Source organism: Dendrobium catenatum, unplaced genomic scaffold (assembly GCF_001605985.2).
Source record: "Dendrobium catenatum unplaced genomic scaffold, ASM160598v2 fragScaff_scaffold_913, whole genome shotgun sequence".
NCBI lineage: Eukaryota > Viridiplantae > Streptophyta > Magnoliopsida > Asparagales > Orchidaceae > Dendrobium > Dendrobium catenatum.
Genome location: NW_021319375.1, coordinates 1394162 through 1421910, shown reverse-complemented (window position 1 = coordinate 1421910; position 27749 = coordinate 1394162). Strand labels below are relative to the sequence as shown.

Genomic DNA, 27749 nt, shown 5'->3' with positions numbered 1-27749 from the left:
CAGGAATGGAAAAAAAAATACAAGATTCCCTAACCGGCTAACAGCTAACTGCCTCAAGGACTCAAAGCTAGAGAGTAGAGAAAAATCAATATGTTGCTTAATCACTTAAAGTCTTAAACACCGTTGCCATTTGCCAACATTATTTCATATTTGCACAAATTTTTATAACCCTAGCCGAAAGACCCGAAATAAACCCTAACAGAGCAATAGAATCCACCGGAATACGGGATTGAAGATCACAAAATATGATAAAATGAAGAACACAAAATATCAAAGTCAAAACCTTCATGTCTTCATCTTCTAAAGCTAAACTATCAAAAAATACTAATAGAAATGAGAAACGAGATACAAACAGTGAAATAGATTAGGGAATGTGTGAAGCGTAAGCGTAGACGCCGTCGTGCCGAGTTCCGACGAGACTGAGAGGCGGAGAGGAGACTGAGAGAATCGGAAAACCTAAACAGAAGCCATTACTCAGGAGACGGACCGAGAGCTGCGAGAGGAGAAGCCGAGAACAAATGAATAATGACCCCGCGACTCGCTCGACAGACGCCCTAAATTGTTAAAGTCGCGGGTCATTTCGGGTTACAATCGGGTTTCCGGGTTAACCCGGACCCGACCCGAATAGCTAAACGGGTCGAAATTCCAGACCCTAACCCGACCCGTTATTTAACCGGGTCAACCCGAACCCGATAATTTCGGGTCGGTTTCGGATCGGGTTTTCGGGTCGGATCAATTGTTGACAGGTCTACCTTTGAAGTAAGAAGTTGCTTGATGAAATACTGAATAGAGCATTCCTTTTCGTATATCACTGAGCATATTTACATGCAATGTGGTTCTGCAGTACCTTATATGAAAATTTATCTTCAGTTCCCATTATTTTTCCTGTCTTTTCTCTCTTCCCTTGATCTTGCTACTTTCTTTATTCTAAAGCTTGATTTTTTCCTTTTTCCCCTCATCCTAAGTTAGCAATTCTAAATTATCATTTTCAGATCAGGTTTTTATTAATACATAGAAATTTGCTTAAAAAAAATATTTTATATTTGATCAACTAAAAATCCTTAATATTTGGCATATGAATGACATCAATCATAACAAATTTGACTCATTCAAATTGCACTAAACAGTTTGGAAGAATCATTTTTTTCATTGGTTATTTCCTGTGTTGCTATTGGTTCGTATTATGCTCAGGAGATGAATACAAGAAATTAAATTGTTATTTCTTGTGGACTATTAGATAAAATTGAGGATGGTCCAAATTACCAAAACTCAATAGTGAAAGCCATGTTCACTCACACGTCAAATGTCATAATTCAATAATTCTTATGCTCTAGATATCATGGATCACCCTTTGCTTTTCAATCTAACAATTGTATTGTTTAACCCAGTTCATGTTTGATTTAACAAAACCCTAAGGCAGCAAAGGCACAACCTCTTCATTTAGGCTTCGTTTGGGATGACTTTTTGATTGGTTCTTAAAGCAGTTTTCTAGTATGAAAAATTTAATTTTTGTACTAAAAAACTACTTTAAGAAGTAGTAAGAAAGCCGTCCCAAACGAGGCCTCAGTGTAGAACCTTGGCGAGGTCTTGTTTAGATGAATTCCTTACAACAAGGATCTTGATCACCAAAATGCTCATGAAGATCTTGATCATCAAAGTCTATTGACTCAATTGTATGGTTTGGGAATTCAAAAATCTACATTAGCTAATCCCCCAAACATTTGAAGTAGGTTCTGTTTACCAAACCTAATGACAATGGACCAACAATTTCTATGTTTAAATCCGTAGAACCCTAATGAGGTTTGGGTTACACAAACCACTTTTAATGAGGATCTAGGTCATAAAACCTCAATCTAGTCTAGGACGTCAAACCATCATTCAGAATCTCGGTTATTAAAGTCCCAATCAAAAGTTGGGAGCCAATTTCAGATTCTCTTTTGCAGTTAATAGCTGATTTTCTTGACCTTGATAGCCCTTGTGTTATTATCACCGAGATTATTTTTCAAGATTTTCAAACCCTTCAAAATTATCCTAGTGAACACAATGATTACCATTTATCTCAACAGGATTTTAATTCTGATTGGAGCATTCCGAGTGCTGACTCTTTTGTAAATAAGAGATTCCATATTTTTTATACCATAAGGGACAAGAATCAGACAAATATATCTGAACTCGCATTTTTTTACTAGGTTTCAATCAACCGATCCATATGAAATCTTTGTATCTTGTTTTTATGTGTTTATATTTTTTCTGTAGCAATTTTTGTAACTGGCATTAGTTTACACCTATCATTATCTAGTTTATATATTTTTCTTTAGAAAAATAAACGTCCAACTTTGTTTAGGACATCAAGACCTAATATTGATTTAACCCTATTTTTTGTGTTTGTCCAATCTCCCAAAACCTAAAGACAGCATGGCCACAACTCACATGTCAAAAATTATAGAACCTTAGTATTGAATTCAGATTTGTTTGGTGGATGATACCCGACTTTACTAGCAGATCTGCCTGATGAGCTTAAGAATCTATTTATGTGCATGAAGAATAGATAATAGAGAATAGAGGAGAATATGTTAGCAAAATGTTCACTTTCTCAGTGAAGAATACAAAAATAAGCTCATATAGCTCAAAAGGTTAAAAGATCCTTTAAAGTCTCCCAAAATTGTTCATCAGGGCTACATAAAGAAAAATATAATTATGGGCTACATAAAAATGCTCGTACAATGCTACTGGCTAATCTAGGACATGTGTCACCTCCTAATTGGATGTTGGATAAAGGAAACAACTTCGTGAGCTGTCTATCATTAGGTGAGCTCAAGAGGGGGCAAGTAGGTATATGACAAATCCTGAGAGGAGTTGGACCTGTAGTCGGCTAGTCGGCGAGTGACATAGGAGACATGGTATAGCTTTGTTGAGGAAGGATGACTGAATTGTTAGTGGGTATAATGGGTTCTTGAGTTTAATAGTTGTGCCGAATGAGTAAGAGGTCAATAAGGTAGACGCTTCCTTGTAAATAAGTTTGGCGAGCTCAAATAGTTAAGAGCTCGGTTGAGATGAGTGGTGATTTGGTTGCTTGGTAAGGAACCTTTTAATCGCCTAATGTAAAGCAAGATCTTGGATGGATGCGGGCAAGTGACGCCTTGTCTTTTGGTGAGTTCCTCTAGTGTCTGCTGGTGAGTCCCTTGAGGCAGTTGCTCCTGTGAAGGAATATCTTCATCATGATCTGATCACTACCTGTAAAAACACCTAAGAAGATGATTGGGGGTTTACATTTAGTTCCTTGATTCAAAGTCAATCGTGACAGACGGGTTGCAAGAAAGGCGAGTGAATGATATTAACAGTGACTACCTAACAAAAAAAGAAAAATAAATTCAAATTTACTAGCCTATTTTTCTGGTATTCTCGGAGATCATGTTGACCTCACAATGTTGACATCATCATGGCATCGTGCTCTATAAATTACAGTTTTTGCACTTTGGAAGGTTGTTCTCTTTGTTCATTGTTATTAAAGAACTGGCAAGTGCTTTGCGAAATGGATATCCTCTCAAAGATTCATGCTTGCAAACAAGTGTTTAGGAAGGTGGCCTTCCGCTAAGGGTGAGCTAACTCGTCCCAACAATAGGCTCCTGACGTTGATGGAACCTTGCCAAGTAATGAGATGAATGTAGGAGAGGCATAGTAGCTAGCTGAGTTTATGGAACTAGCCGCCTCCCCCCAACAAAGAAATCAAGAATTGATATCGGGAAGGAGACCACTGCTGCTAATGTGCTGCATGTTGCTTTTGGCGGTGAGTAACCCATTGTTGATACCTGTATTATTCCCATGGGGGCGATCATCGTAATGGATGAGGAGGATGCGCCCTTGAGTCTCAGGGCATCAGGGTGAGTTCCCCACCACAGACGTGCACTGGAGGAAGTTAGGGAGGTCATCTTGTTAGAAGCGAGTTTGCTGGAAGTTCTTCCTTTGACAAATTAGCCCAAAAAAGACAAGTATAATTATTTAAGAATTGCTTTACTAGGAATGAAGATGCCCATTATGAGATAGCCAATAGTCTGTGTATCCTCGAGCGAGTTATTGCAGTGCTGCCAAGTGAACAAGAGATGAAGGCTTTCAAGCAGTGGGCAACCTTTAAGTACCACAGAGGAAATGTACCACAAGATCAGCTAGTATATGTTCTCCTGTGAATTATGGACTTGAGTTTTGATGAATTTTTGATGATTTTGATGGGAGGGCCAACTGTTGTTGAGCTGCTACTGAAGCATCTCTTGATGTTGAGCTTTTAATACCACACCCAACTAAACTTGTCGTTGGTCGCCACCGGAGAAGTTGGCATGAAGCAAGGCGGCATTGAAGAGGCCACCACAGATCAAAGCATCGCCGAGGAGGTGATGACTCTAATTTTTGGCTTGATGGAGGCGTAAGCAGAAGCACCAAGGGGTGAGATGGGGGGCGTGGTTGTAGATATGCCAGCAACCTCTCTCTCCCTTGCTCAATCTCCTAGCTTCTTCACTCCCTCAAGGTTGATCTCGCTTGAGGAGGTCGCTTCAAGACTTATGACTTTGGAGAAATGATGAATCTCCATGGCATCAACAAGTCCAGTGTTCTCAGGGAGGACGTGGCTCCTAGGCAAATCATTGAGTTGCAAAAAGAGGTTGGCGAGTTGAAGGAGGTGGTTGCCTTTACTCCGACGCAGATAGTGATGATGAAGGATATTGTGCTTTATGGTTCAGCAGGTGAAGTTATGGAGCTTCTAAGCTGGAAGCAAGTAGCTGCTCGACTGCTTGGAGTGAATAGATGGTTTGACGTTGGCCATGACGAGTGATCCTATATTAGGGATACTGCGTGGTAACCGACAATCTACAACATAAATTTTCATTTATTTTGTTTAATGTACACTCACTTCTGGATAGTGAGTTTGTTGTAATGTATCATGCAATGAAATAAAAAACTTCTTTTAAGGTGAGTATTTTTATTTCTTAATTTTTTATTTGTCCTTATTTTACATGACAACCTTTTTAAATTAACCCAACAAAATTCAGTTCTTGAATATCAATCCGCATTCAAAAATCTTGTTTTTAAAGTTTGAAATTTACTTGAATCTTCTTGGTATGTAATGGCTCCAACTTTTAGCCTTGTTTTACACAATTGTCAAAATCTTATAATATCAATTCTATAATCAAAATCAATGTATCACCCTAATAGGAGAACATCAATTAACACCTAACCATATATCCTTTAATCAAATTCGTGCCATCCTTGCTCATTTATCCACCGTCAACTTGTCACTATTCAATCGCAACTATTAGATTTGGATCCTACTCTATCTATGAATCTTCTTAATGACTACCTAGATAATGTCACACATCCTTTACCTATATCCATTTCATCCTCACTAAAAAAATTTCAACACTTGTTTCAGACATTTGAAGATTTTCCCCACCGCATATCATTGATCATCGTATTCATCTTCCAGTCTCAACTAAATCAATTACTTATCATTATCCAAATTTTTAAAAGGATGCTATGAAATAATTAGTTTCTAAAGTGCATCACTCCAACATAATTTGTCATAGTCATAGCCCTTTTCTTAGTTTGTAGTACTTGGCAATTTTGTGTTGATTCTATAACCCTTAATGCTCTCACCATTAAAGATAAATTTCTTATATCAAAAGTAGATGAACATTTAGTTGAATTATATAAAGCTTCTCATTTTTTCAAACTTGATCTTCATTTTGGCTATCATGAAGTTTGGATGCATCCTAAACATATTCATAAATCTGCCTTTTAATGCATAACGATCACTATGAATTTCTAGTTATGCCTTTTGGCTTAACAAATATTTTTTCTATATTTTAGGCTTTAATGAATCAAATTCTCTGTGCTTTTGTTTATAAATTTGCTATAATCTTTTCTAATGATATTCTTATATACAGTCCTACCCTTGAATTTTATTTTGATCACCTTCAATTAGTTTTTCAACGCTTACAGACAAATTATCACTTTCTTGAATATCTAGGCCATATTATCTCTTTTGGATGTGTCAAATTTGACCCTAATAAAATTAATGCTATGACCACCTAGACGGTGCCTTCATCATTACATTATCTTCGATCTTTTTTAGGTTTAACGTGATATTACCGAGGATTTATAAATGCTTCCATTGCCTCTCCTTGAACTAATCTTCTTAAGAAAGATTCCTTCAAATGGAATACCACAACTTAAGATGCTTTTCACAATCTCAAACTTGATATGACAACTGCCCTTGTCTAAATTTTACCTGATTTTGAAAAAAAAAACTATTATTCTTGAAACTAATGCTTCCAACGTAGGAATTAATGCAATTTTATTACAAAATAATCATTTCATCTCCTTTTAAATAAAAGATTAAGCTAAAAACTCTCTAAATCTTCCACTTATCTAGAGTTATATGCCATTACTGAAGCTGCTTCTACATGGTGTTATTATTTATTAGGCAATGAATTTATTATTCGTACCGATTATAAAAGCTTACGTAAGCTTCAAACTCAAGCTATTTAAATTCCTAATTAATAATATTATCTTCGCAAAGATTAATTTCACTATTGAATAAAATCCGACAAAATAAATATCATTGTTGATTTTGTTATCCAGTCCGCTAGAGAATACTTCTACACTTTCTCATTCTTTCCTTGCTTTAACAAAAATTTCTTTTTCTGCTAAAACGGCGACCTTCCGATGACCCAGTTAGGAAAGTAGATGTATTAGATTTGAATTATGTTAAAGAGAGATAGTGGTAGTCCTAAAAAGACATGGTTAGAAAATATTAGAAATGACCTATCTTTATTAGATTTAAATGAGAATTTGACTCTTAACAGGACACAATGGAGAAAAAGGTTTCATGTAGCCAACGCTCACATGGTAGGATAAAGGCTTGATGTTGTTGTTGTTGTCTAATAAATTATTTAAAACAAGGTTGTCTTCATTCTCCAGAATTTTTTTCATATAGCTTCTTAACTTTCTAAAGACTAACTCTTTCCTACTAATTATTAATTTCGTGATCACATTCTTTATTATAAAGGTCATATTTATATCAAAAGAAATTCTCCCCTAAAACAATAAATCTTCATAGAATTTCATTCAACACCTCTTGCAGGTCATCAAGGTATTCTTAAAACCATCAAATGAATATCTGTTAATTTTTTTTGGGCTGGTATTCATCACAACGTTGTTGACTTTGTTCGCAAATGTTTGGTCAATAAATTAAATCTTGTACCATTCCTCCTATTGGATTCCTTTCTCCTCTACCCATACCCTTGCAAATTTGTGAAGATTTGTATATATACTTCATTATTGGGCAATTTAATTCTAAAAATTATACTACCATTTTGGTAGTCATTGATCGCTTATCAAAATATATCCATTTTGGTCATTTACCTACAACCTATTCTGCTTCTAAAGTTATTGTTGTCCATTTTGGTTATTCAATTACATAGTCTCCCCAAAACTATTGTATCTGATAGTGATAATATCTTTTTATGTAAATTTTGGCGTCTTCTTTTTTCTTTAAATGGTACCATTGTTTATTTTAGTACTTTCTATCATCCTCAAATAGGACAAACAATGATACTAAATTGTTCAACAACAACAACAACATCATCAAGGACTTATCCCACTATGTGGGGTCGGCTACATGAATCTTTTTTCTCCATTGTGTCCTCTTAAATGTCAAATTCTCGTTTAAATCTAATAAAGAAATATCATTTATATTATTATCTAAGTCTTCTTAGGTCTACCTCTACCTTTCTTAACATAAGTCAAATCTAATATCTCTACTTTCCTAACTGGGTCATCGAAAGGCTATCGTTTTATGTGACCAAACCATTAAGGCGACTCTCTCTAATCTTATCTTCTACTGGAGCTACTCCAACCCTTTCACGTATATGCTCATTTCATATCCTATCTCTAAGGGTAAAGCAACTCATCAACCTGAGCATCCTCCATCTCTGCCACACTTAACTTAGTATTATGCTTCTCTTTGAATGACCAACATTCGGCATCATAATGCATTGCAGGCCTCACCACCATCTTATAGAATTTTTCCTTAAGTTTGAGGCGTACTTTTCTATCACACAAAAAGCCCGATGCATTCCTCCACTTCAACCATCAAACTTGAATTCTGTTAATAATATCCCCATCTATTTCACCATCACTCTGAATAATAGATCCAAGATATCTAAAATGTACTCTTATTAATGACTTGATCGCCTAAAGTCACAATCCTCTCACTAGGTCTATTACTACTAAAATTACACTCTATATATTCCGTTTTAGATCTACTCAAGCGAAAACCTTTAGACTCTAAGGTTGACCTCCATAATTCAAGTTTATCTTTAACTCCCTCTTTAGCCTTATTAACAAGAAGAATATCATCAGCAAAAAGCATACACCAAGGTACAGCCTCTTGCAAATGTCTAGTGAGAACATCCATGACTAAAGCAAAAAGATACGGGCTTAAGGCTGATCCTTGATGTAACCCAACTGAAATAGGGAAACACTTGGTCAAACCACCTTGTGTTTGAACACAAGTAATAGCTCATGTATACACGTCTTTAATGACTTGAATATAAGCATTATTAACTCCTTTCTTTTCAAGAACTCTTCATAGCACTTCTCTTGGAATTTTATCATATGCTTTTTCTAAATCAATAAATATCATATGTAGATCCTCCTTATTTTTTCTATACTTCTCCTTCAAACATCTTAATAAATGTATGGCTTCCATAGTCGACCAACCCGACATGAATCCAAATTGATTTTGAGAAACATTAGTATCACGTCGCAACCTATGCTCCATAATTCGCTCCCATAGTTTTAAAGTATGACACATTAACTTAATTCCTTTATAATTCGCATAATTTTTGCATCACCTTTATTCTTAAAAATATGAATTAACACACTCATTCTCCACTCATCTGACATCTTTTTAGTCTTCAAAACAATATTAAAAAGTTTAGTAAGCCAAGAAATTCCTTCGTCTCCTAAGTATTTCCACACCTCTGTTGGAATATCATCAGGTCCAATAGCTTTTTCACCCTTCATTTTCTTTAAAACCTCTCTAACTTGGGTTTTACTAATATGCCAATAAAAATAGAATCTTTATTTTCATTTAGAGTGCTAAGGTCACTACAGTCAATCTTATTTTCATAATATTCATTAAAAAGTTTAGCAAAATATCTCATCCACCTTTGTTGAATATCATCTTATAAGAAAAATATTTTTTGATCTTCATCTTTAATACACTTCACTTGAACTAAATCCTTACTACTATCTCTTTGTTTGGCTAACTTATACATATATATTTCTCCCTCCTTAGTATCTAATCTATTATATAAATCACTAAAAACTAAGGACTTTGCATCGCATATTACTTTCTTAGATTCCTTACGATCCTCTTTATATCTTTCCCAATTATCAGACTTTTTATAATTAAATAAATTTTTATAACAAATCTTCTTACTTTTAATCTTTTCTTGCACATTTTGATTCGACTATCAACTATTTTTACTATTATGATTTTTTTCTTTTGATACTCCAAGCACATCTTTTACAATATTCTTAATATCACTAGCCACTTTTTCCCACATAACATTAGTAGCATCCTCATGCACAGATAAAATCTTAATATCTAAAATTTTACTCTAAAAAATATTTTTGTTAATATTATTTAAATACCTCCATCTAATCCTAGAATGTCATTTCATTTTATTTTTTTATTTTCTGTCACTTTATTTTAAAGTCCAAAACTAATACTCGATATTGTGTACATAAATTTTCAGTCGGAATAACTTTACAATATATGCAATCTAAACGATTTAATTTTCTTATGAGGAAATAGTTAATTTGAGTTGTATTATATTCATTTTTATAAGTGATAAGATGCTCCTTTCTTTTCTTAAATAAGTATTCGCAATTAAAAAATCATAAGCTAAATAAAAATTCAATATGGTCTTGCCATTTTCATTTATAGTTCCAAACCCATGGCCACCATGAATGCTTTTAAAATCATCTACCTCTATACCAACATGTCCATTTAAATCTCCTCCAATCAAGAGGTATCTTTTGTATTAATTCTTCTAAGTCATTCCAAAAATTTAATTTTGAACTCATATCCAAACCTACTTGAGGAGCATAAGCACTTATAATATTAATAATCTTAGCATCAACAACAATCTTTAAAGTTATAATTTTATCTCCAATCCTATTAATTTTTATAACATTATCTCTTTTCTATAATAACACCTACACCATTTTTAGTACGACTCCTACCCAAAAATCAAAGTTTAAATCCGAAACTATCAATCTCCTTAGCCTTCTCTCCAACCCATTTAGTTTTCTAAATGCACATAATATTTAACATCTTATGAATCATAATATCTATTCATTATATTAATTTTCTTGTAATTGAACATATATTCCAAGTTTCTATCCTATTTTTAGATTCATGGACTAGCTTTTTTGCCCACATCCGTCCTTGATGTGGGAACCCTTGCCTATTTAACACTGCACCCGGGCGCCGGTGCATCAGCTCTTGCACACTTGTCGTTGTATTCAGGCCATACAACGCGTCGCTTCCAGGGGACTGCCTAGCATTAACATCATTTCTTAAAGAATTCATGTCATTATTATTCGACAAATTTTATGCTGGTTGTCGACTACCTAACGCAACCCTCCACTTTTCTCATCCAGGTTATTTAGAATAATACCTTTGTGCTTATATCTCCTCTACCCCTAAATTATGGTCATCATTTTTTTGTAGGGTAGAATTATGCTACAATAAGTCATACCATACAACCATAAAAATGTTACCATTTCAAGCTCTTTATGGAATGACTACCACCTTCAATCCCTTCCTATATTTGTGTTCTAACATCCACGCTATCAATACTTTCTTAACAAACCATGACACATTTCTCCAAACTCTTCGCCAAAATATTCAACAAGCTGAAAATTGCATGATAATCATGGCAGAGCAATAAAAAGGATTTGCACTTTTTCAATATGTGCTCTAGTCATTGTAAAACTAAAACCATTTAAACAAAACTTTGTTGTTTTCCACACACATTCTAAATTAGCTAAATGATGTTTTGAACATTTTCTAATTCATGATGTTATTAGCCCTGTGGCCTATTGCCTAACCCTTCCTCCTAAAAGTAAAATTCATCATATCTTTGATAATTCTCTTCTAAAATCATTTAATGGAACTCCTCTGCTAATTACTTCAAAATTACTAAATTTCAGTTATAACAACAAATCACTTCTTGTCCCTTATGTCATTTTATCTTCACATATTATTCAACTTTGCGGTTAGCTCATCATCATGTTTTGTTACAATGAAAATTAAATATGCCCGATGATGTCATATGGGAAAATTCTATAGTAATCTCTTCATCTTTTCCTTCTCTCGATCTTGAGGATAAGGTTATTTTTAATGGTGACGGGAGTGTTAGATATCAATATATTTTATTAGACCCGAAAATTGTGCTATTAAAGTGTGAAGCATAGGCTACAAACATGACAGACCAACCTACAAGTATAAAGGTCTAACAAAGAAGAAGGAAAAAAAAACATTCAATAACTCGCAAAGGCCAACAATTAAGTTTTTGCAAAATAATTTTCAAACCTAAGGGTTTAGCTCTATTGGTTTATGCATATGTAATAAGCACCAATTTATTCCTTTTGTTATATTTTAAGTTTGTTTTAGGTAGACCGGTTCTTTATTGTAAAACTAGTCTATCTAATTAATATAAATACCCCTCATCTTGTAAAGGCAAAGCTGTGGAATGAAATTTTATTTATTTATCTCTTTTCCCTTTTCTTTTCTTGGCGTCTATACGTATTCTAAAGGTGTCTTCCCTTCTTGGATCTCCAAGATGCTTAACAGACTTTCCTTGCACCTACTCACTTCTGTTGAACATGCTTAACTATAGGCAGCTTACCTGAGCGTTGACTTCACACTCTCGCAGTCAATCAGGAGGAAATACGTGTTTTAAATTAGCATGTAGCGTTGCACATGTATTTATATTTTTACTTTTATCTGTATAGCCTTTTTCGTAGCCCCTCAAAACCTTGTAAATAAAGAGTGACGAGGAACAGTTTGGGACCTTTAGATCTTTTTTCCTTTAGTTTTTTTGATGTGAAACATGCTAGATTCAGTATTTTCTTAGGAATAATAATGAATTGACAAGCTTAGCAATTATATAATAATGGTAATCAATGGCTGATTTAAGTGACTTCTCAATTGTTGATAAAGTAATAGAAAATAATAACAAGTATTGATAGGGACCAATAAAATAATAACCAAGACAATTGGCACTTATTCACAAGTCACACAAATCCCATAATTAACAACTAGAATAGTCACAATGAAGTTCCCTCACTCACACTCTTCGAATAATTTCAGCGGAAGAAAACTTGATACGATATTAACAATGTGTGGGCTCCGAAAATTCTATTTTAGGTGTGTGATCCTGGCCTCTCTGCATCATCGATTTATTTTTCTGTTAAGTGTTTGTGTGACGACGACGATAGAGTTTTAACGAGATTAGGTTCCGGGGGAATTTTCAGAAGGCAGATTGGGTTTTAGATAAGACACTACCCAGAGATTTCGCCCTCATTTGGTGAGGACTTTTTTATCTGAGTTATGGTTTCCTATAGGCGCAAGCCCCTATAGTTAATTACCCCTCCCAATAATAGGAGAGAACTTTCGATTAAGGCTAGTCGTAAAAGAGGTCAAATAGGTTATAAACCTATCGTATAATAGCAACAATTTTAGGGTTCAAATTTTGTATTTGGAAGTTTGAAATTTGGAATTTAGAGTTTATCACCATAAACTTAAAACTGGTGGTGGGGGGAATGAAGACGAGCCCGATCAAGATCCCATGGTTCTGTCGTCCCGGGCTGTCATGATCCCTGGTCTACTTAGTCAGAGGAGGTAGTCGACCCAACCTGACATAAGGCACCTTATCGACAGCCATGGGTTGCTTCGTCTAAGAATGCCTTGTAGACCTGGGTTGATGTTTGTCTAAGGGGATATATATGAATCCACCTTAGCTGACAGAGGGCTTTATGTCTATTGAATATATCCTATGATCCATCGCTCAAGGGTTTGACACCTTTGGGGAACATATGGGCTTTGGCCGTGATCGTAATATAATGGTGCCATTTTGCGGCAAAACCACCCGATCAGAGGGCACGTGCCACGTCCCTATTGGCAAGAGATTGTTTGAGGATGAATCGTAGTGATACACCCGACATAACATTTGCTCTTTGTAAGCTAAGGTTAATTTCAAATTTATCACCCCCGACAAATAATTGCGGGAGATGGAATGATTTTTAGTTTTGAGTTTTTAGGTGATTGATTTTATTTTAAGAATTTAAATTTTTATTGGATTTGAGATTTGACCCCTCCGGTTGAGATTTTCTGTCAACACGGCCATCATCGGGGTTATTTCAATGTTACTTATGTTTTTGTAGGACATTGAGAGGCATTTCACAATTCAAGTTGTGTCGACTCCAGTCCTTTCAAGGAGGAGGATGAAACTTGAATATTTGACCCACGCAGCATTCTCGAATCGTTGGATTTGGGATTTATATGCGACGATCGGAGCACATGCGAGTAATATCATTTGACCCTGCGCAGCATTCTCGATTATTTGTGTTTGTACTTTTAATAGATTTATCGGAGCACATGTAGGGATAAATTTAGTTTAATAGATAATATTTAATATATAAGGGGTATTTTAAAATATTTAAATATGATCTATTGTGCAAGTAATTTCGTTTAGAAAATAGCCCGAGATTTCATAAAAAAGCCTACGAACGCCTTCTGTCCGCTTGTACACATGTTGCGGATCCGGTGGCGTTAAAGCTTTCTAGATTTCAGTTATTACATTTAGTTTCTTTTAACTCTTCTAAGTTTCATTTAGCACATATTGAGAAAGTATTTTCTCAATAGCATTAAGAGATCATGTTCGTATTTATAGGAGAATTATCTTGCTCGTTAGAAGCTCTCATATTTTCTCTCATATATGGTCTAATTTATTCGATACAAGCTCCTTGTCTTTGTTTGTAGGTTAGTTATTGTAGGCATTATGACATTTTTTATTCCATTGGGTTAAAAGAAATAGTTTGAAGCTTTGACCATCTTATATCTTGATGAATTGAACTCTTTCTCCTCAAATGACATACTCTATACTTTTAATTTGAAGGCTTGGAATGGACAGTCATATATAACTGAGAGGAGGACCATCCACTTGTAAGAATGTTTGTTGAATATGAGATATTGTTTATTGCATTTTTCCTTATCAATTTGTAGTTGGAGTTAAAGTCAATGCCCATTATCACTCATCGATATGAGGTTAAAATGTTTACAAGCTTTCTAAAGTTGTTTGTGTAATTAATATCATTTATGACTTAATAATGACTTAAATAATCTTATCATTTCTTTGAGTGCAAGACCATAACAAAAAAAAGTCCAATTTGAATATATCTCATATTCAAGTTAATTTCAAATCGAATTTGATTTGAATCCATTTCATATTTAAATCCAACATTTTTTTTTGGTTCAAAATTAATTTAAAATTGATTTTATATTGAATTTCGTTCAAATTAGTTTTTTTCAATTTTAGTCCAAGTCCTTTGTTGTTCATTGAAAATTTCGGCAGCCTCCCGGCGTCTCCTCCCCCACCGAGGGAGAAATCGGGACGGCACTGCCGTAGTTCTTCCTACGCGGACCTAAGGTCGATGGCGTAGGGTCTTCGTTTTCAAACCATTTCACCATGATCTAAGATCGACTGCGTGAGGTCTTCAATTTGGAACCATCCCGGTCGGACCTAAGGTACGACGGCCGGGGTCTTCAAATTTTAAAACCATCTGCCCGGATTAAAAATCAACGGCGCATGTCTTCAATTTCAAACCATTCCGGTCGGACCTAAGGTACGACGGCCGAGGTCTTCGACACCTGTTTGAAAATCCGCACATCTCTCTATTTCTCTCTTTTCTTCTTCTTTCTTTTTATTATACAATACATTATAATATATAGTATATAATATATAAAATATATTATATATAAACATATATCGTATGAGATATATTATAATATAACATATATTATATATCATTATATAATATACATATTATACATATGATATAATATATATATCTTATTACAGGAACAGAGAGGGATCGTGAAGAAGAAACCCCCGATCGGCCTAGGTCACGCACGGGAGGTTTGGGAGCGGAGATGACGGTCGGTTCGGCGGTCGGCGGAGAGACGGCGGTCGGCGGAGGCTGCGGATGTCGAGTCTGCCGGCGACGTCGGAGGCGGCTGAGGCGTCGGCCAGAGTCGGCTAGGGCACGGCGATGGCTCACGCACAGGAGGATGCTCGGGGGTTTCGTCGGCGGCGAGATCACGACGGAAGTTTGGCCGGCGGCGTCGGAGCAGGAGGATGGGATCGACGTCGGAGCAGGAGGTCGACGGCGAAGTCGGGCTTGGGCGGTGTCGGGAGAAGAGGTAAGTTTTCTGAAATCCTTTTTCCTCTTCTCTGTGTGTCTTTCTTGAGTGTGCGTGCGTGAATGAACCGAATGAGAGGGATTTATGTCGTGAGCGAGGCGGTTTGAGATTTTGAACGAACAGTTGCTTCGTTTTCGATCGTGAGGTGGGACCGACAGAGGTGGTTGTGTCGTTTGGGGCTTCAGTCGGTGGGGAGCGGTAGTCACAGTCAACACAATGCCACTAAGAAGAAGTTTTTAATGTTTTGAACAATAGAAAGTTACCTGGAAAAAAATTAGTGGGTGGATTGTAAGTGAGTTGCCACTGGATGGGAGGTATTCGATGATCAATGGCGGTTGCAATTGAGAAGCTAATCTGATCCACGTATTCCTTGACGGTGTGGTCATTCTCGAAGTCGACGTCGAAGAAGGGAGACTGGTGAATGTTGACTAAGCCTTGATCATCGAATACAAAGCTGTGATCAAGCTCAGGATCGACCATCCATGGATGACTGGGTTGTCCTCGGTTTGGGAAAGGAAGTTTGGACTTGGCTTGATGAGTTCGCTGTTTGGGAGAGGGGTTGTCGGTTAAGGAAAAAGGAAGGGGGAGGGGATAAGGGGCGGCAACAATAGTGAATTAATAGGGGAGGGAAGTGGGGGAAGAGGAAACGTCAGCAACTAGTAGGGAGTTAATGGGGGGAAGGGGAAGAGGCAGCACCCATTATGGATTTAATGGGGGAAATAGAAAAAGGCAACAGCCATTAGGAATATATAGGGAAGGGGAAAAGGAAGTAATTAAAGTAAATCTAATGGGGAGGGGAATAGGAAAAGGCAGCAGCCCTTGGGGAAATCAATGGGGAAGAAGGAAGGTCAATGGAATACCAAGAGGCGATGGATTGGGGGTTGGCTGGCCATGGGAGGAGAGGAAGGTTGGGCTTGTAGGTGAGTGGGAATGGAAGAGAGTGGAGGTGGCTCGACTGTATAGGGGAGTAGGGAATTTCGTCCAGTTGTTTGGAAAAGGGAGGAAGGCTCGGTTGGCTGATTTAACGGGGGTGGAGTGCTCGAAAGCCAATGGAGGATGATGGGGTGAGGGAGAGAAGATAGAGCCAAGAACCTTGCCAGGGCGTCAGTTGTTGGGTGTGGCGTTACCCTACTCCTAGGGACTTTACTCTTCTCTCAAGAAGACTCGAACACACACAATTCAGAAAAACTGAAATTTAATTCATAATAATCATCTTCTTCCAATAATAGCCAAGGGCCTCAATATATAGGCCTCAAAACATGAAGGAGTAAAAAAACTAAAATGCCCCTTGTGCTACATCACTCATATAATTCAACATAAGGGTAAATTGGGAAAGATTCAAAATAAAATACAATAATAAATAAAATGCAGAAAATAGATTATAAATAAAGACTCCTAATCGTGGTCGTCGATCTACGGCTCCTTTGGTAGACGTGCCAGATTTTTCTCCAGATGTTCTCATCACTTTTTCTCTGCATCTTTTGGGCCTTGTGTCTCACTTTTGTAATTTTTGATTGAGATACTTTAGATTCTACTTGCTTACTCTTTTCTCTTTTCTCTTTTCCACTCTGTATACTCTTCATTCTTGCCAACAAGTTCTTAGCTCACTAGACAGATCTGTTAGAAAAGTCGGATATCATCCACTAGACAAATTTTGAGTCAACAAGTATCATTGTCTTTGTTGTGTTAATCAGGCTCTTTAGCCCTCTGCACCTTTAATTAGATGTTTTCTTAGATTTACTGAAGTTTATATTTGGTGGTTCTCTGCAATTTGATGCAGGATTGTTTTTTTCTGCTATACTTTTTAATCCTCATCTGTTATATGCTGAAATCTTTTGCTGGATCCCTGACTGCTACATCATTTTGTTATGTCTCATGTGGCATGTGCTTTATCCTTCGGTGTAGACTCCAGAATAATGATTAAACAAAGAAAAGCTAGCTTTTTTACTAACACATCCAATTTCAGGTGAATAAAGGATCGTATTGAAGTGTTAGTCAAAATGGAGTGCAACAAAGAGGAGGCTATCCGAGCCAAGAGCATTGCTGAGAGCAAAATGCAGAGCCAGGACTTTGAAGGGGGACTTAAGATTGCTCTGAAGGCACAACGTCTCTTTCCAGACTTGGAGAGCATCTCACAGATCCTAACCGTATGTGAGGTGCATTGTGCTGCAGGGACCAAGATCGGTGGAGATATAGACTGGTATGCGGTTCTTCAAGTAGACATAACAGCAGATGAGTCAACTATTAAGAAGCAATACCGGAAGCTTGCTCTACTACTGCATCCTGACAAGAACAAGCTTGCTGGTGCTGGAGATGCATTCCAGCTTGTGGGAGAGGCTTACAAGATTTTGTCTGATCCAGAAAAACGATCCAAGCATAACATGACTAGGAGAGCTAATTTCAGCAGAGTATCACTTAATCTGGCTTCTCAGCATTTATACAGACCTGTGAAGAAGCGGCCAGGACCTGGAGTTGAAGGGATGGGAGCTAAATCAAACTTGGCTCATTCTAGCGGTTTGAACCACAACCAACCTTCTCCATTCTTAGGTGCTGGGGCTTTTTGGACTATGTGCCCTTCCTGTAGTGTAAGATTTCAATATTTTCAAAATGTATTGAACAGGGAGGTTCGCTGCCAAAAATGCTTTAATAGATATGTTGCATATGATTTGAAAACGCAAGGTGTAACTAGCACCGGAAATTCATTCAAAGTTGGAAATACTGCTCCGTCTACTTGCCAGAATAGTGATTGTGTCGATGCTTCAGCCAGGGAATTTCAGAGAGCTAAGTCTGGTAATTCAGCGTTCAAGCAAGGGTTTAAACCTGAACATAGTCCTGAATTTTTTGATGATTCTAAAAGCAATGCAAGAGATGGGAAGGTGGATGACTATTTGAACAAATGCAACGACATGAAATTTCAAAATGTGCAGCTTCATTCAATTCATAATAGAGATCAAGAGGCAAAACCTCCATCAAGTCAGAAAAGAAGTGGAAATGAGGATAGCCGAGCTCCAGATCTGAGTGCTGAGAAAGCTTCTAATCTTGTACGAAGATCAAACAGACATAAACAAAAGGTTGCTTGTAATGAAGTTCAAGATATTGACATTGACTCTTTGCCTTCTGCTTCCAAAAGGTCAAGGCAAGGGAAAAAACAGGCTAATTTGGTGCAGAACAATAATGCATTTTCTGGAGTGGTTGCTGATGGAGAGAGAGAAGAAAATGGAAATAGACATATCCATTCAGATTTTAATGCAAATGCAGCCTCAACACGCAAGACCTCTATTGATCCAAAAAACCTTACATATCCTTATCCAGAGTTTTGCGACTTTGAAATTGAAAGATGTGAAAATAAGTTTGCAGTTGATCAAATCTGGGCTTTATATGATAACATAGATGGGATGCCCAGATTCTATGCTCGTGTTAGAAAGGTATACAGCCGAGAGTTTAAGCTTCAGTTAAACTGGCTGGAAAATGACCCCAGAAGTATTGCTGAGATGAAGTGGTCGGAGCAAGGTTTGCCTGTTGCTTGTGGAAACTTCAAACATGGTAAATCATACCATACCCAGGAGCGGCACATCTTCTCTCATCTTGTTTCATGGAGAAAAGGGATGAAGAGAAACTCATATGTGATTTATCCTAGAAGAGGGGAGATTTGGGCTTTGTTTAGGAATTGGGATATTAGATGGAGCTCTGAGCCAGATAATCATAGAGCTTATAAATACCAAATCGTGGAAGCTGTTTCAGATTTCTCAGAAGTAACTGGGATCAGTGTTATTCGTCTAACCAAGATTAAAGAGTTCATGGCTTTGTTTGTAAGAGAATCCGATGCTGAAGAAAGTTTACTTCAAATACCAGCAAAAGATCTACTTATGTTTTCACACAGGATTCCGGCATGTAGAATCATTGGAAAGGAAGAAGATGGCGTACCAGAGGGTGCATTTGAACTTGATTGTGCTTCTTTACCTACCAACTTCGAAATGACCTTCCCTTCTATTAGTCTTGAAAGTAAAACTAAAACACTGAATGTCAGTGTGGTATGCAACAATGTCTCCTGTGAAAACAAAATTCTAAAACCATCAATGGAGAATGGGCTTGAATCAAATGAGCAAGCTGCCATGGAGAAGCAGAGGTCAGGAACAAGAGGCTCTGCATCGGAAAAAATGAATGGTGCATCTGATAAATCCTCAGTATCGCGGAAGGCATTAGAAAGTGAAAGTAAGACTTTAAAAAATGCGGTGATTACTGAAGCAGATAACATTAGTTCTCAGAATCCTGATATTGAGCATCACAGTGTTCCCTCAAGCTTTCTTACTTTTGAACATCCTAAATCAGAATTTTATGAATTTGAAAGTGATAGATTAATGGAGAAGTTTGAATGTGGTCAGGTGTGGGCTTTTTATTGTGAAATAGATTACTTTCCTAGGTATTATGGCAGGATAAGGATGGTTGACCGGGAAAAAAATCAAGTGCATGTGACTTGGCTATACAGTTATCCTGCATTAGATGTAGATGATCACTGTTCTGAAGACAAGCCGCCTGCTGCTTGCGGGGCCTTTAGAGCAGCACAGGAGACATACACAATGGATTCAGAAACCTTCTCTCATCAGGTGAAGGCAAAACCAATGGCGAAAAAGGACCATTTTTACATCTTTCCTGATGTTGGTGAAATTTGGGCAGTTTTCAGGAACTGGAATGCCGATTGGTCTGTTTCCGACCTCAAAAACAGTGAATTCGAGGTTGTGGAAATATCAGGCTGTGATGCTTCTGGAATCAAAACTTTGGTGTTAACTAAGGTTGATGGCTATGTTAGTGTTTTCAGTCGTGAAAGTGAGGGCCTTGATGCACTTAAGTTCATTCCCAATCATGAGTGCTTGAGGTTCTCCCATCAAATCCCTGCATTCCAGCTTAAAAAGGAAATGGGCAGTGATGGCTATTGGGAGCTAGATCCGGCTGCTGTGCCTGCCGTCTTTCTGACATCCGAATAATGACATATTATCTATGGTTAGGGTTTAGCATATCCTCAACTGAAATCTTTTGGTTTCAAGTTTAGCATTCATTTTCATTGGATTCTTTGTTATTGCTGGACAACCTACCGACTCTTCTGTTTTGCCATCTCATTATGTAATTAATATAGATGGAAGCTTTGTATATCACTAGAATGAATTAGTAGCATCTTAAATATTCCTATTTGATTGGCTCTATATTTTGACATAAATTGTGGATCTCAAATCAACAAAATGCATAAGATTGAATGCAAATTATGGCTTCATAATAACTTGGGGATGAAGTGGACGCCAAATACAAATATACTTTTGAAATGAACGCTTCGTAGCAAAATTTTCTGTTATGCTAAAAAAATGTCCGAATTTAAGTAGTATTAGCTGTTCAATCGGCCAAAACAGATTAATAAGTTCGGCCCAGAATTGTTTTCATCTCGGCGTCCATTAAGGAGTCACCAACCAATGCTTGAAATGATTAAGATGCTCTTGTGCTTCAAAAATTCAAATTTTTTTCAATAATACACGCAAACTTCCTTCAGCATATATGTAGAAGAACTAAAACTTTATCTGATTAATAATATTAATTATAATTAAATTATTATATATAGATATCTTACACTTATCATAAATGATCAAGGGTTTCCATACAAAGAAGAACAAGAAAAAAAAGATGAGAAGAGAAAGAAAAATATATTTATATTATTTATTTGTGAACTAGAAAATTTTAATTAATTTGTACAAGTACACTTAGAAAATAATTTTAAATTATCAAATTTAATTTTATTCTTAATGATTGAGAAGTTTTAAGTTATGAATTGAAATGACATAAAATCTATAACATTTAAATAAATATATAAAGACTGCTGCAAATATTAATAAAGATTTTTATTTTGTAAATATAAAAATTATTGAATAAGAGAACAATAATTAATCAATAAAGAACAAGATTAACATAAAGAGAGCATGGGGAAGTGAAACAATTAAGAAGACACGCAAAATTCTTATGTTATATAGGTAGGTATCTTGAACAGGAAAGCAACATTCAAAGATTAAGCAAAAATCAAGACGATCTGTAAAAGTGGAATTTTTATTTCGTTCGGTGTAAGGATGTAGAGGAGCGTGAAAAAACTCGGTACACCTCGGTATAGGCGCATTTTTTGCCTAAAACCAAACGCTCCTCTACATTCGGTCGGAGGATGTAATAATTGTTCGTAAAAGTGGTATGTTATTACTTTAAAATAATTATTTTTGATCCTCTAAATCAAATGCATTGATTTTTTATGCTTTCTTATATGAAATGAGAAATATTCTGATTAATATGAGATAGTGTATTTTTAATGATACACATTTATGGAATGTCTCTTGTGATGGGTGTATTATAACATAAGATAAATTAAAAGATGAAAATGAATAAAAAAAAATCCAACAAGACATTATTTTTCCATTGTTATAATTGCATTTTCTTAATGTTTATTTAAAAATAATAATAATAAGTTATTTATAAATACTAGCGAAAACCCTATTTTCTAATCTTTGGCTGACTATGATTTAACAATATAAGTAGCCAACTGGCTGCTTACCTCATCCTTTAGTTGATATTTTTTTAGGAAAATCTCCTTATATATGGAAGGATAGGATTTGTGTACAACAGAAGAAGAATATCAAAAATTAGGTATTGTAAAATTAAAAATGTAATAATCTGTTTTATTAGTTTTGTAAAAAAAAATGTTCATACATAAACTTTAATTTACTTGGCTTTTTTCATTCAGTGATGTGAGAATAATTAACTTTTCCACTTGGCCTCCCATTCCCGAGAAATAATTTGGTGCGGAGATTGAACGTAGCGCTACGCCCAGACTCCAATTACAACTGGACACGTGGATATGCTACGTGGATTTTTTTTTTATATTACTTTTTCTTTATGTCTTGTCAACCCGATCGGCCCCTAAAAATTTGAATGCAAGAGGTTCAAAAAATGCAAAATGGGGCTTTTTTACTTTTCATCCATTTTTACACTTTTCACTCTCTCTTCTCGTTAGGTTCTTAGGAAGTTGTTTCTCCAAATCTTCGGCATTTTTATTCTTCAGGACCAATCGGGGGTAGCAAAAGTTCCTTTACTTTGATTCTACAAACAGGTACAAAATGATGTGTCTTTGTTGTACTTTTACTGTGTATTACTACATTTTTTTTATTTTATTTCATTATTTTTTAGCATTTTATGTGTGGATTCACTGTATTTAGGGTTTAATGGTATAATTTTCTATATCGGTGATGTAAATAGATCATTTTGTCTTACTGTGCATTTAAAGTTAAGCAAAGAGCTTCGCTTTAACTGGGCTTTAACAACGCTTCTCTGTGCTCTTACTGAGGAATTAAAGCAAAGAATTGTGCTTTAGCTGCTCTTTCAATGCACTTTGATTGTGCCTTTATTGCGCTTTAGTATACTTTTATTGCACTTTCACTGCACTTCTGTAGCTCATCCTTTTCTTTCATTTGTCTTCATATTCACTAATTTGTTTTTATTTTTTGGCAGATGGCTCCTTATTCACGTCCAGTTAATTCTTGTTACTATGTTTCAACCTTTAGAAAAATCTGTGACACATTTCACGAAATAATTCATAAGAATATTGAGGACACTTTGAGGAATCTTAACATCCATCAGTTCTTAATGTTTCCACCTTTCCAGCAAAATATACCTTTGTTATATGAGCTACTGAAATGTTGGGATATCTCTAAACTAGGCTTCATCATCAAATGTCATTTGGTTAAATTCATTGTTGATGAGATAGCCCTACTGATAGGTTTGAATTTAAAAATAATTTTTTTTCAATGTCTCCTTATTTTTTCTTCAATCTATTTAACCAAATACTGCTCACAAGTTTGCTAAACATAGGTGCTGAGATCATATAGAAGAACGAGCCACTTACTGGAGTTTTATCAACTGAAATTAAAACTGAGATAACAGAACTAAACATATCAACTAATCAAGCAGGTATATTAAAAACTTTTATAATGTTTCTTGTCTCTAATTTATTTTTCCCCTCAACAACCATAAAACCCTAAGAAGGCTCATTTTTATATCTAGTAATATAGAAGAATTTTCATCTATTAATTCGGCCGAGAGTATTTAAGAATATTTTATTCATGAATTTAATAAAATTGCCACAAAGATTACTATGTAGAATTTACTTGGTTACATAAATGATTTTTTACCTCTTATATTAGTGAGTCCTAAGTTCATTCAAGACTAATTTTAATTATAGAATCGTATTATAATTAATAATCTAATATTACCAGACATTATCTAATGTAGATATGGTTCCTGGAGCACTTCGCTATAAATACACAAATGTACCCAGATTTAAGATCATGCTTTCTCATATTGGAGGGAAATACAAATATTTTCTATTATACACATAAGGCCAAGAATTTATTTGCTAACTTAAAGGAAAGGCAGGTGTGTATTGATATTTGTAATATCATGTAAATTAAAAATGAACTAATTATAATCTATTATGTAGTTAAAGCAAAGTAAAGGAACAGTGAAAGCGTAGTGTTCTCTATAGCGGTCTTTTACAACACTCTTACTATGCTATTGCTGCGCTTTTTTTTTTGCGCTTTCAGTACATCTTCCCTGTGCTTTCACGTTGCTCTTGATGCATCTTTACTGTGACTAAAGTGCCTCCTATCTTCTAATCTACAAATATTAATGTAAAATCTATGTAGAGTTTTCATGTCATGTAGAATGTTACTCAGGAGAAAGCAGAAAATGTTGATGCTAACTTAAAAGTTATTGATAACTTCAATATTCAATCTCCTCATCAATGTCCTCATCAATCGCCTCACCAAATCCACTCACCAACACCAAAGAAATTTTCCACTCCTACCCCTCAAGCCCACCCACATTCTACCCATCAAGGCCCCCAGTAGCTCAAATTGAGATTTGGGCTAATAAGATTTGGGCTAGTGTTGAAAAGAAATTGCTTAATGCAATAGGAAAAAGTTTGCAATATAATTTAAGAAAATTTGGGCACCAAGCTTGATCAACTTGAAGAAAATTCTGATCAATTTGAAGCAAAGGTCAATTCTATTCAGTATAAGTTCATTCACTATAATGCCCAATATAAATTAGATCATAAAAATACTCCTCCATCTTCTTCATCCTCATCCATTAAATTTTCATAGAAACCCCCCACCAGATCTATCCCCAAAACCCACATAACTGTACCTAAACTCCCCAAACCCCCCACTAATGTACATCCAATAATCCCAGCTACCACCCAAGTCCCCCCATCTAAAATTATACTTTCAACCACAATTGCACATCCAGCAGTCCCAACTGCCACCCAAGTCCCCACATCTAAAATAATACCCCCACTATAACTACATCTCTAATACACCTACCTACCACTTAATTCCCACCATCTGAAAATAAACCCACAAGTACCCCCCCCTCTCAACATTAGAGCAAGGCCCCCCACTTGGCCAAAATACAAAAAGAAAAAATTCATTAATAAAGCTTCCACCAAAATATCACAACAAGCCCATTCTACTGGCAAAATAATTTGTGTTGAATAAGTTAAAGTCAACCCTTATCTTGCCTCCACTAAAATGTAATTTAAAGGCAAGACATTCCTTAATAAAGACCAGCAAATATTTATGGATGAATGCTTCAAAAAGTGCTGTTACAAGTAAGTTTAAGTTAATTTAAATAAATCAATTAAATAAAGTTTAAGGATGTATACGATTTTACTGTGTCATTTCTGCACTTTCATTGTGCTTTTGCTGCGCCTTTGATGCACTTTCACAATGCTTTAGTTGCACTTTGGATTTGCCTTTGATGCGCTTTCACTGCATTTTTTTATCTTTTGTTGCATTTTTATTTCCCTTTAGTTGTGCTTTGACTACACTTTTAATGTGCTTTACCTATACTTTGTATTTCTTTACATTCATTTTCTTGATTCTGACTATTTTTTTCAGGGATGATCCTATATTAACTTCTGGTAACATTGTAACAACGAGAGCTAATATTGATCAGCTGTTTCTTGATGATTACTTAGATAAAGAACATGTATATCCATTTGATTTGTTGTTATTTTAAAACAATAAGCTTATTACTAATAGGTTTTAACCCTACTTATACATGTCTCCAGTACATAAGGTTAGTATTAATGTAGTATTTAGTCTCTTCATCATATTATTTTTTTCATGTTTTAGAATTATACTTTTTTGCTTGGCGGGTATGCATGGATTATAAACAGCTTGCGGGTTTATTCATTCAACATATTAATGAGAATTCAGTGAAGGATTCAATGAAGGAAAGAAATCTTCTAATTTTACCCATCATCTATAGTAAACACTGGACCCTTCTTAAAGTCAGGTTGAACAAGAAAATTTGGAAATTTTATGATTCCTTACCCAATCCGCAACACAAGCAAATTTGTGAACAAGTCATAAGTTTGAGCATAATAATATGTTATTTATTCTCTTGATATATCTAGTGAAGTTATATTTGTTATTTATTTTGTTTAGATAAATGACATATATGATGACATGAAGGAATACTTTCAAAGCAACATAACAAAATGGGATTTACAAAGTGTCTGTGGACTTCCAACCTAGACGTGCAATGTTAACTGCGGAATGTTCGTCTACAAATATATGGAAAAAATAATTCTTAAAGATAGAGTAGAATGGAAAAAATATAAAAAATGGCAACAACAAATGCCAAAATTTAGGACTGAAATCACTTACGCTCTATTCCTTTCAAGAAAGAAATAAAAAATTTTGTATCTTATTGTACTTTTCCTGTACATTTTGTATTCTTTGTTTATAATGTGTAATTTATTAATTTTTTTGTAATAATTTTATTATATAAGTAGTTGCACAGTGAAAGCGCAATAAAAGCATAGTGAAAGCATAGTAAATGCAAAGTGAAAGATCAGTGAAAGCATAATAAAAGTGCAATGAAATCGTAGTTAAAGTCCAGTAAAAATGCAATTAAAGCACAAAAAAGCGCAGTTAAAACCAATATTGAATTCCTTTTGCATTGGCGCCACTTTATTGTATGCCAAAATGGTATCAAGTACTCTCTAAATGACTGTTAAGGTTACAGCATGGAGGGAGTGCTTGATACCATCTTGGCATACAAAATAAACTCATGGTAGTTTAAGTAAAGTGGCGTCAAAGCAAAAAGCATTCAATATTTACCAAATCTGAGTGCACTAGAAAATCCATAAGGTGGCGGCAATGAAATAGGTACTTAAATCATAGATACCACACACTACATTCCATAGCAGGTAAGGGAATATGTAAACTACGAACCGGCTTATATAAAGAAGATAGTAAATATATCACTACTAAAGATAGCATAAAGATAGTAATAAAATTGGTCAAACCAAAAAATAAATTTTTAATCAATAAAAAAAAGATGGAATCAACTCAACCCCAAGCCTGACAAATAGTAGTGATATAGGTACCAATATAATGACAACAATAAAATCGGTCAAAAATTTTTTATTACAATGAATTAAAAATAAAATTGAGTTTAATACAAATATATTACAATTATAATTATGAAGAAATAAGATCCAACATCATTCTTATGTATTAGGCCCCTTGCTCTCTGTTTGCTTCCCCGATTATGAATTCCTCACCGAACCATTCAGACATGTTTGGGATGTTCATTTGTGTTGAAAAAGGATTTTCCATTTCTATTTTTATTATTCAATGTATGTTTCTCTATTGAGAAAATTAGGGTTAGTGAAATAGTAGATAAAAAGTGTAATAAATACAGAGTAAAAGTGCAATTAAAATGTAATTACAAGGTGGTGAAAGCCCAGTGAAAATGCAATGAAATCAATTTGAAAACACAATGAAAGCGCATTTAAAGTACAGCTAAAGCGTAGTGAAAGAACAGCTAAAGCGCAGCTTGATATATAAGTTAATAAAAAAATTTGGAAGTAAAATCGTACTCTTAGTCTTCTTATTTTTCCCAATGGCCCTTTAATCTTGCATTGGAAATGCCTTTAGGCCTACGCTTTAGTGGATCTTTAAATTTTACACTGACACCACCTTGTGTGTTTACAACAAACTTATGAATTTTTATCTTGCTGTCAAAAATGAAGTCTATATTTTCAGCCATGTCTTTCATTGCAACCAACCTGTACTACTCAGCCTCCTCATTCTTTTAAGCTCGTGTG

General features: G+C 35.4%; 1 protein-coding gene across 1 annotated transcript in view; it reads left to right on the top strand.

The window, feature by feature from the left end:
* Positions 1-20762, top strand: part of LOC110109386 — a 26194-nt gene extending 5432 nt beyond the window's left edge. Inside the window, exon 2 of the mRNA XM_020840445.2 lies at positions 17517-20762. Coding sequence (XP_020696104.1) covers positions 17551-20532 — 2982 coding nt within the window. The 5' untranslated portion in view covers positions 17517-17550 and the 3' untranslated portion in view covers positions 20533-20762. The remainder of the gene's footprint in view (positions 1-17516) is intronic.
* The last annotated feature ends 6987 nt before the right edge of the window (positions 20763-27749 follow it).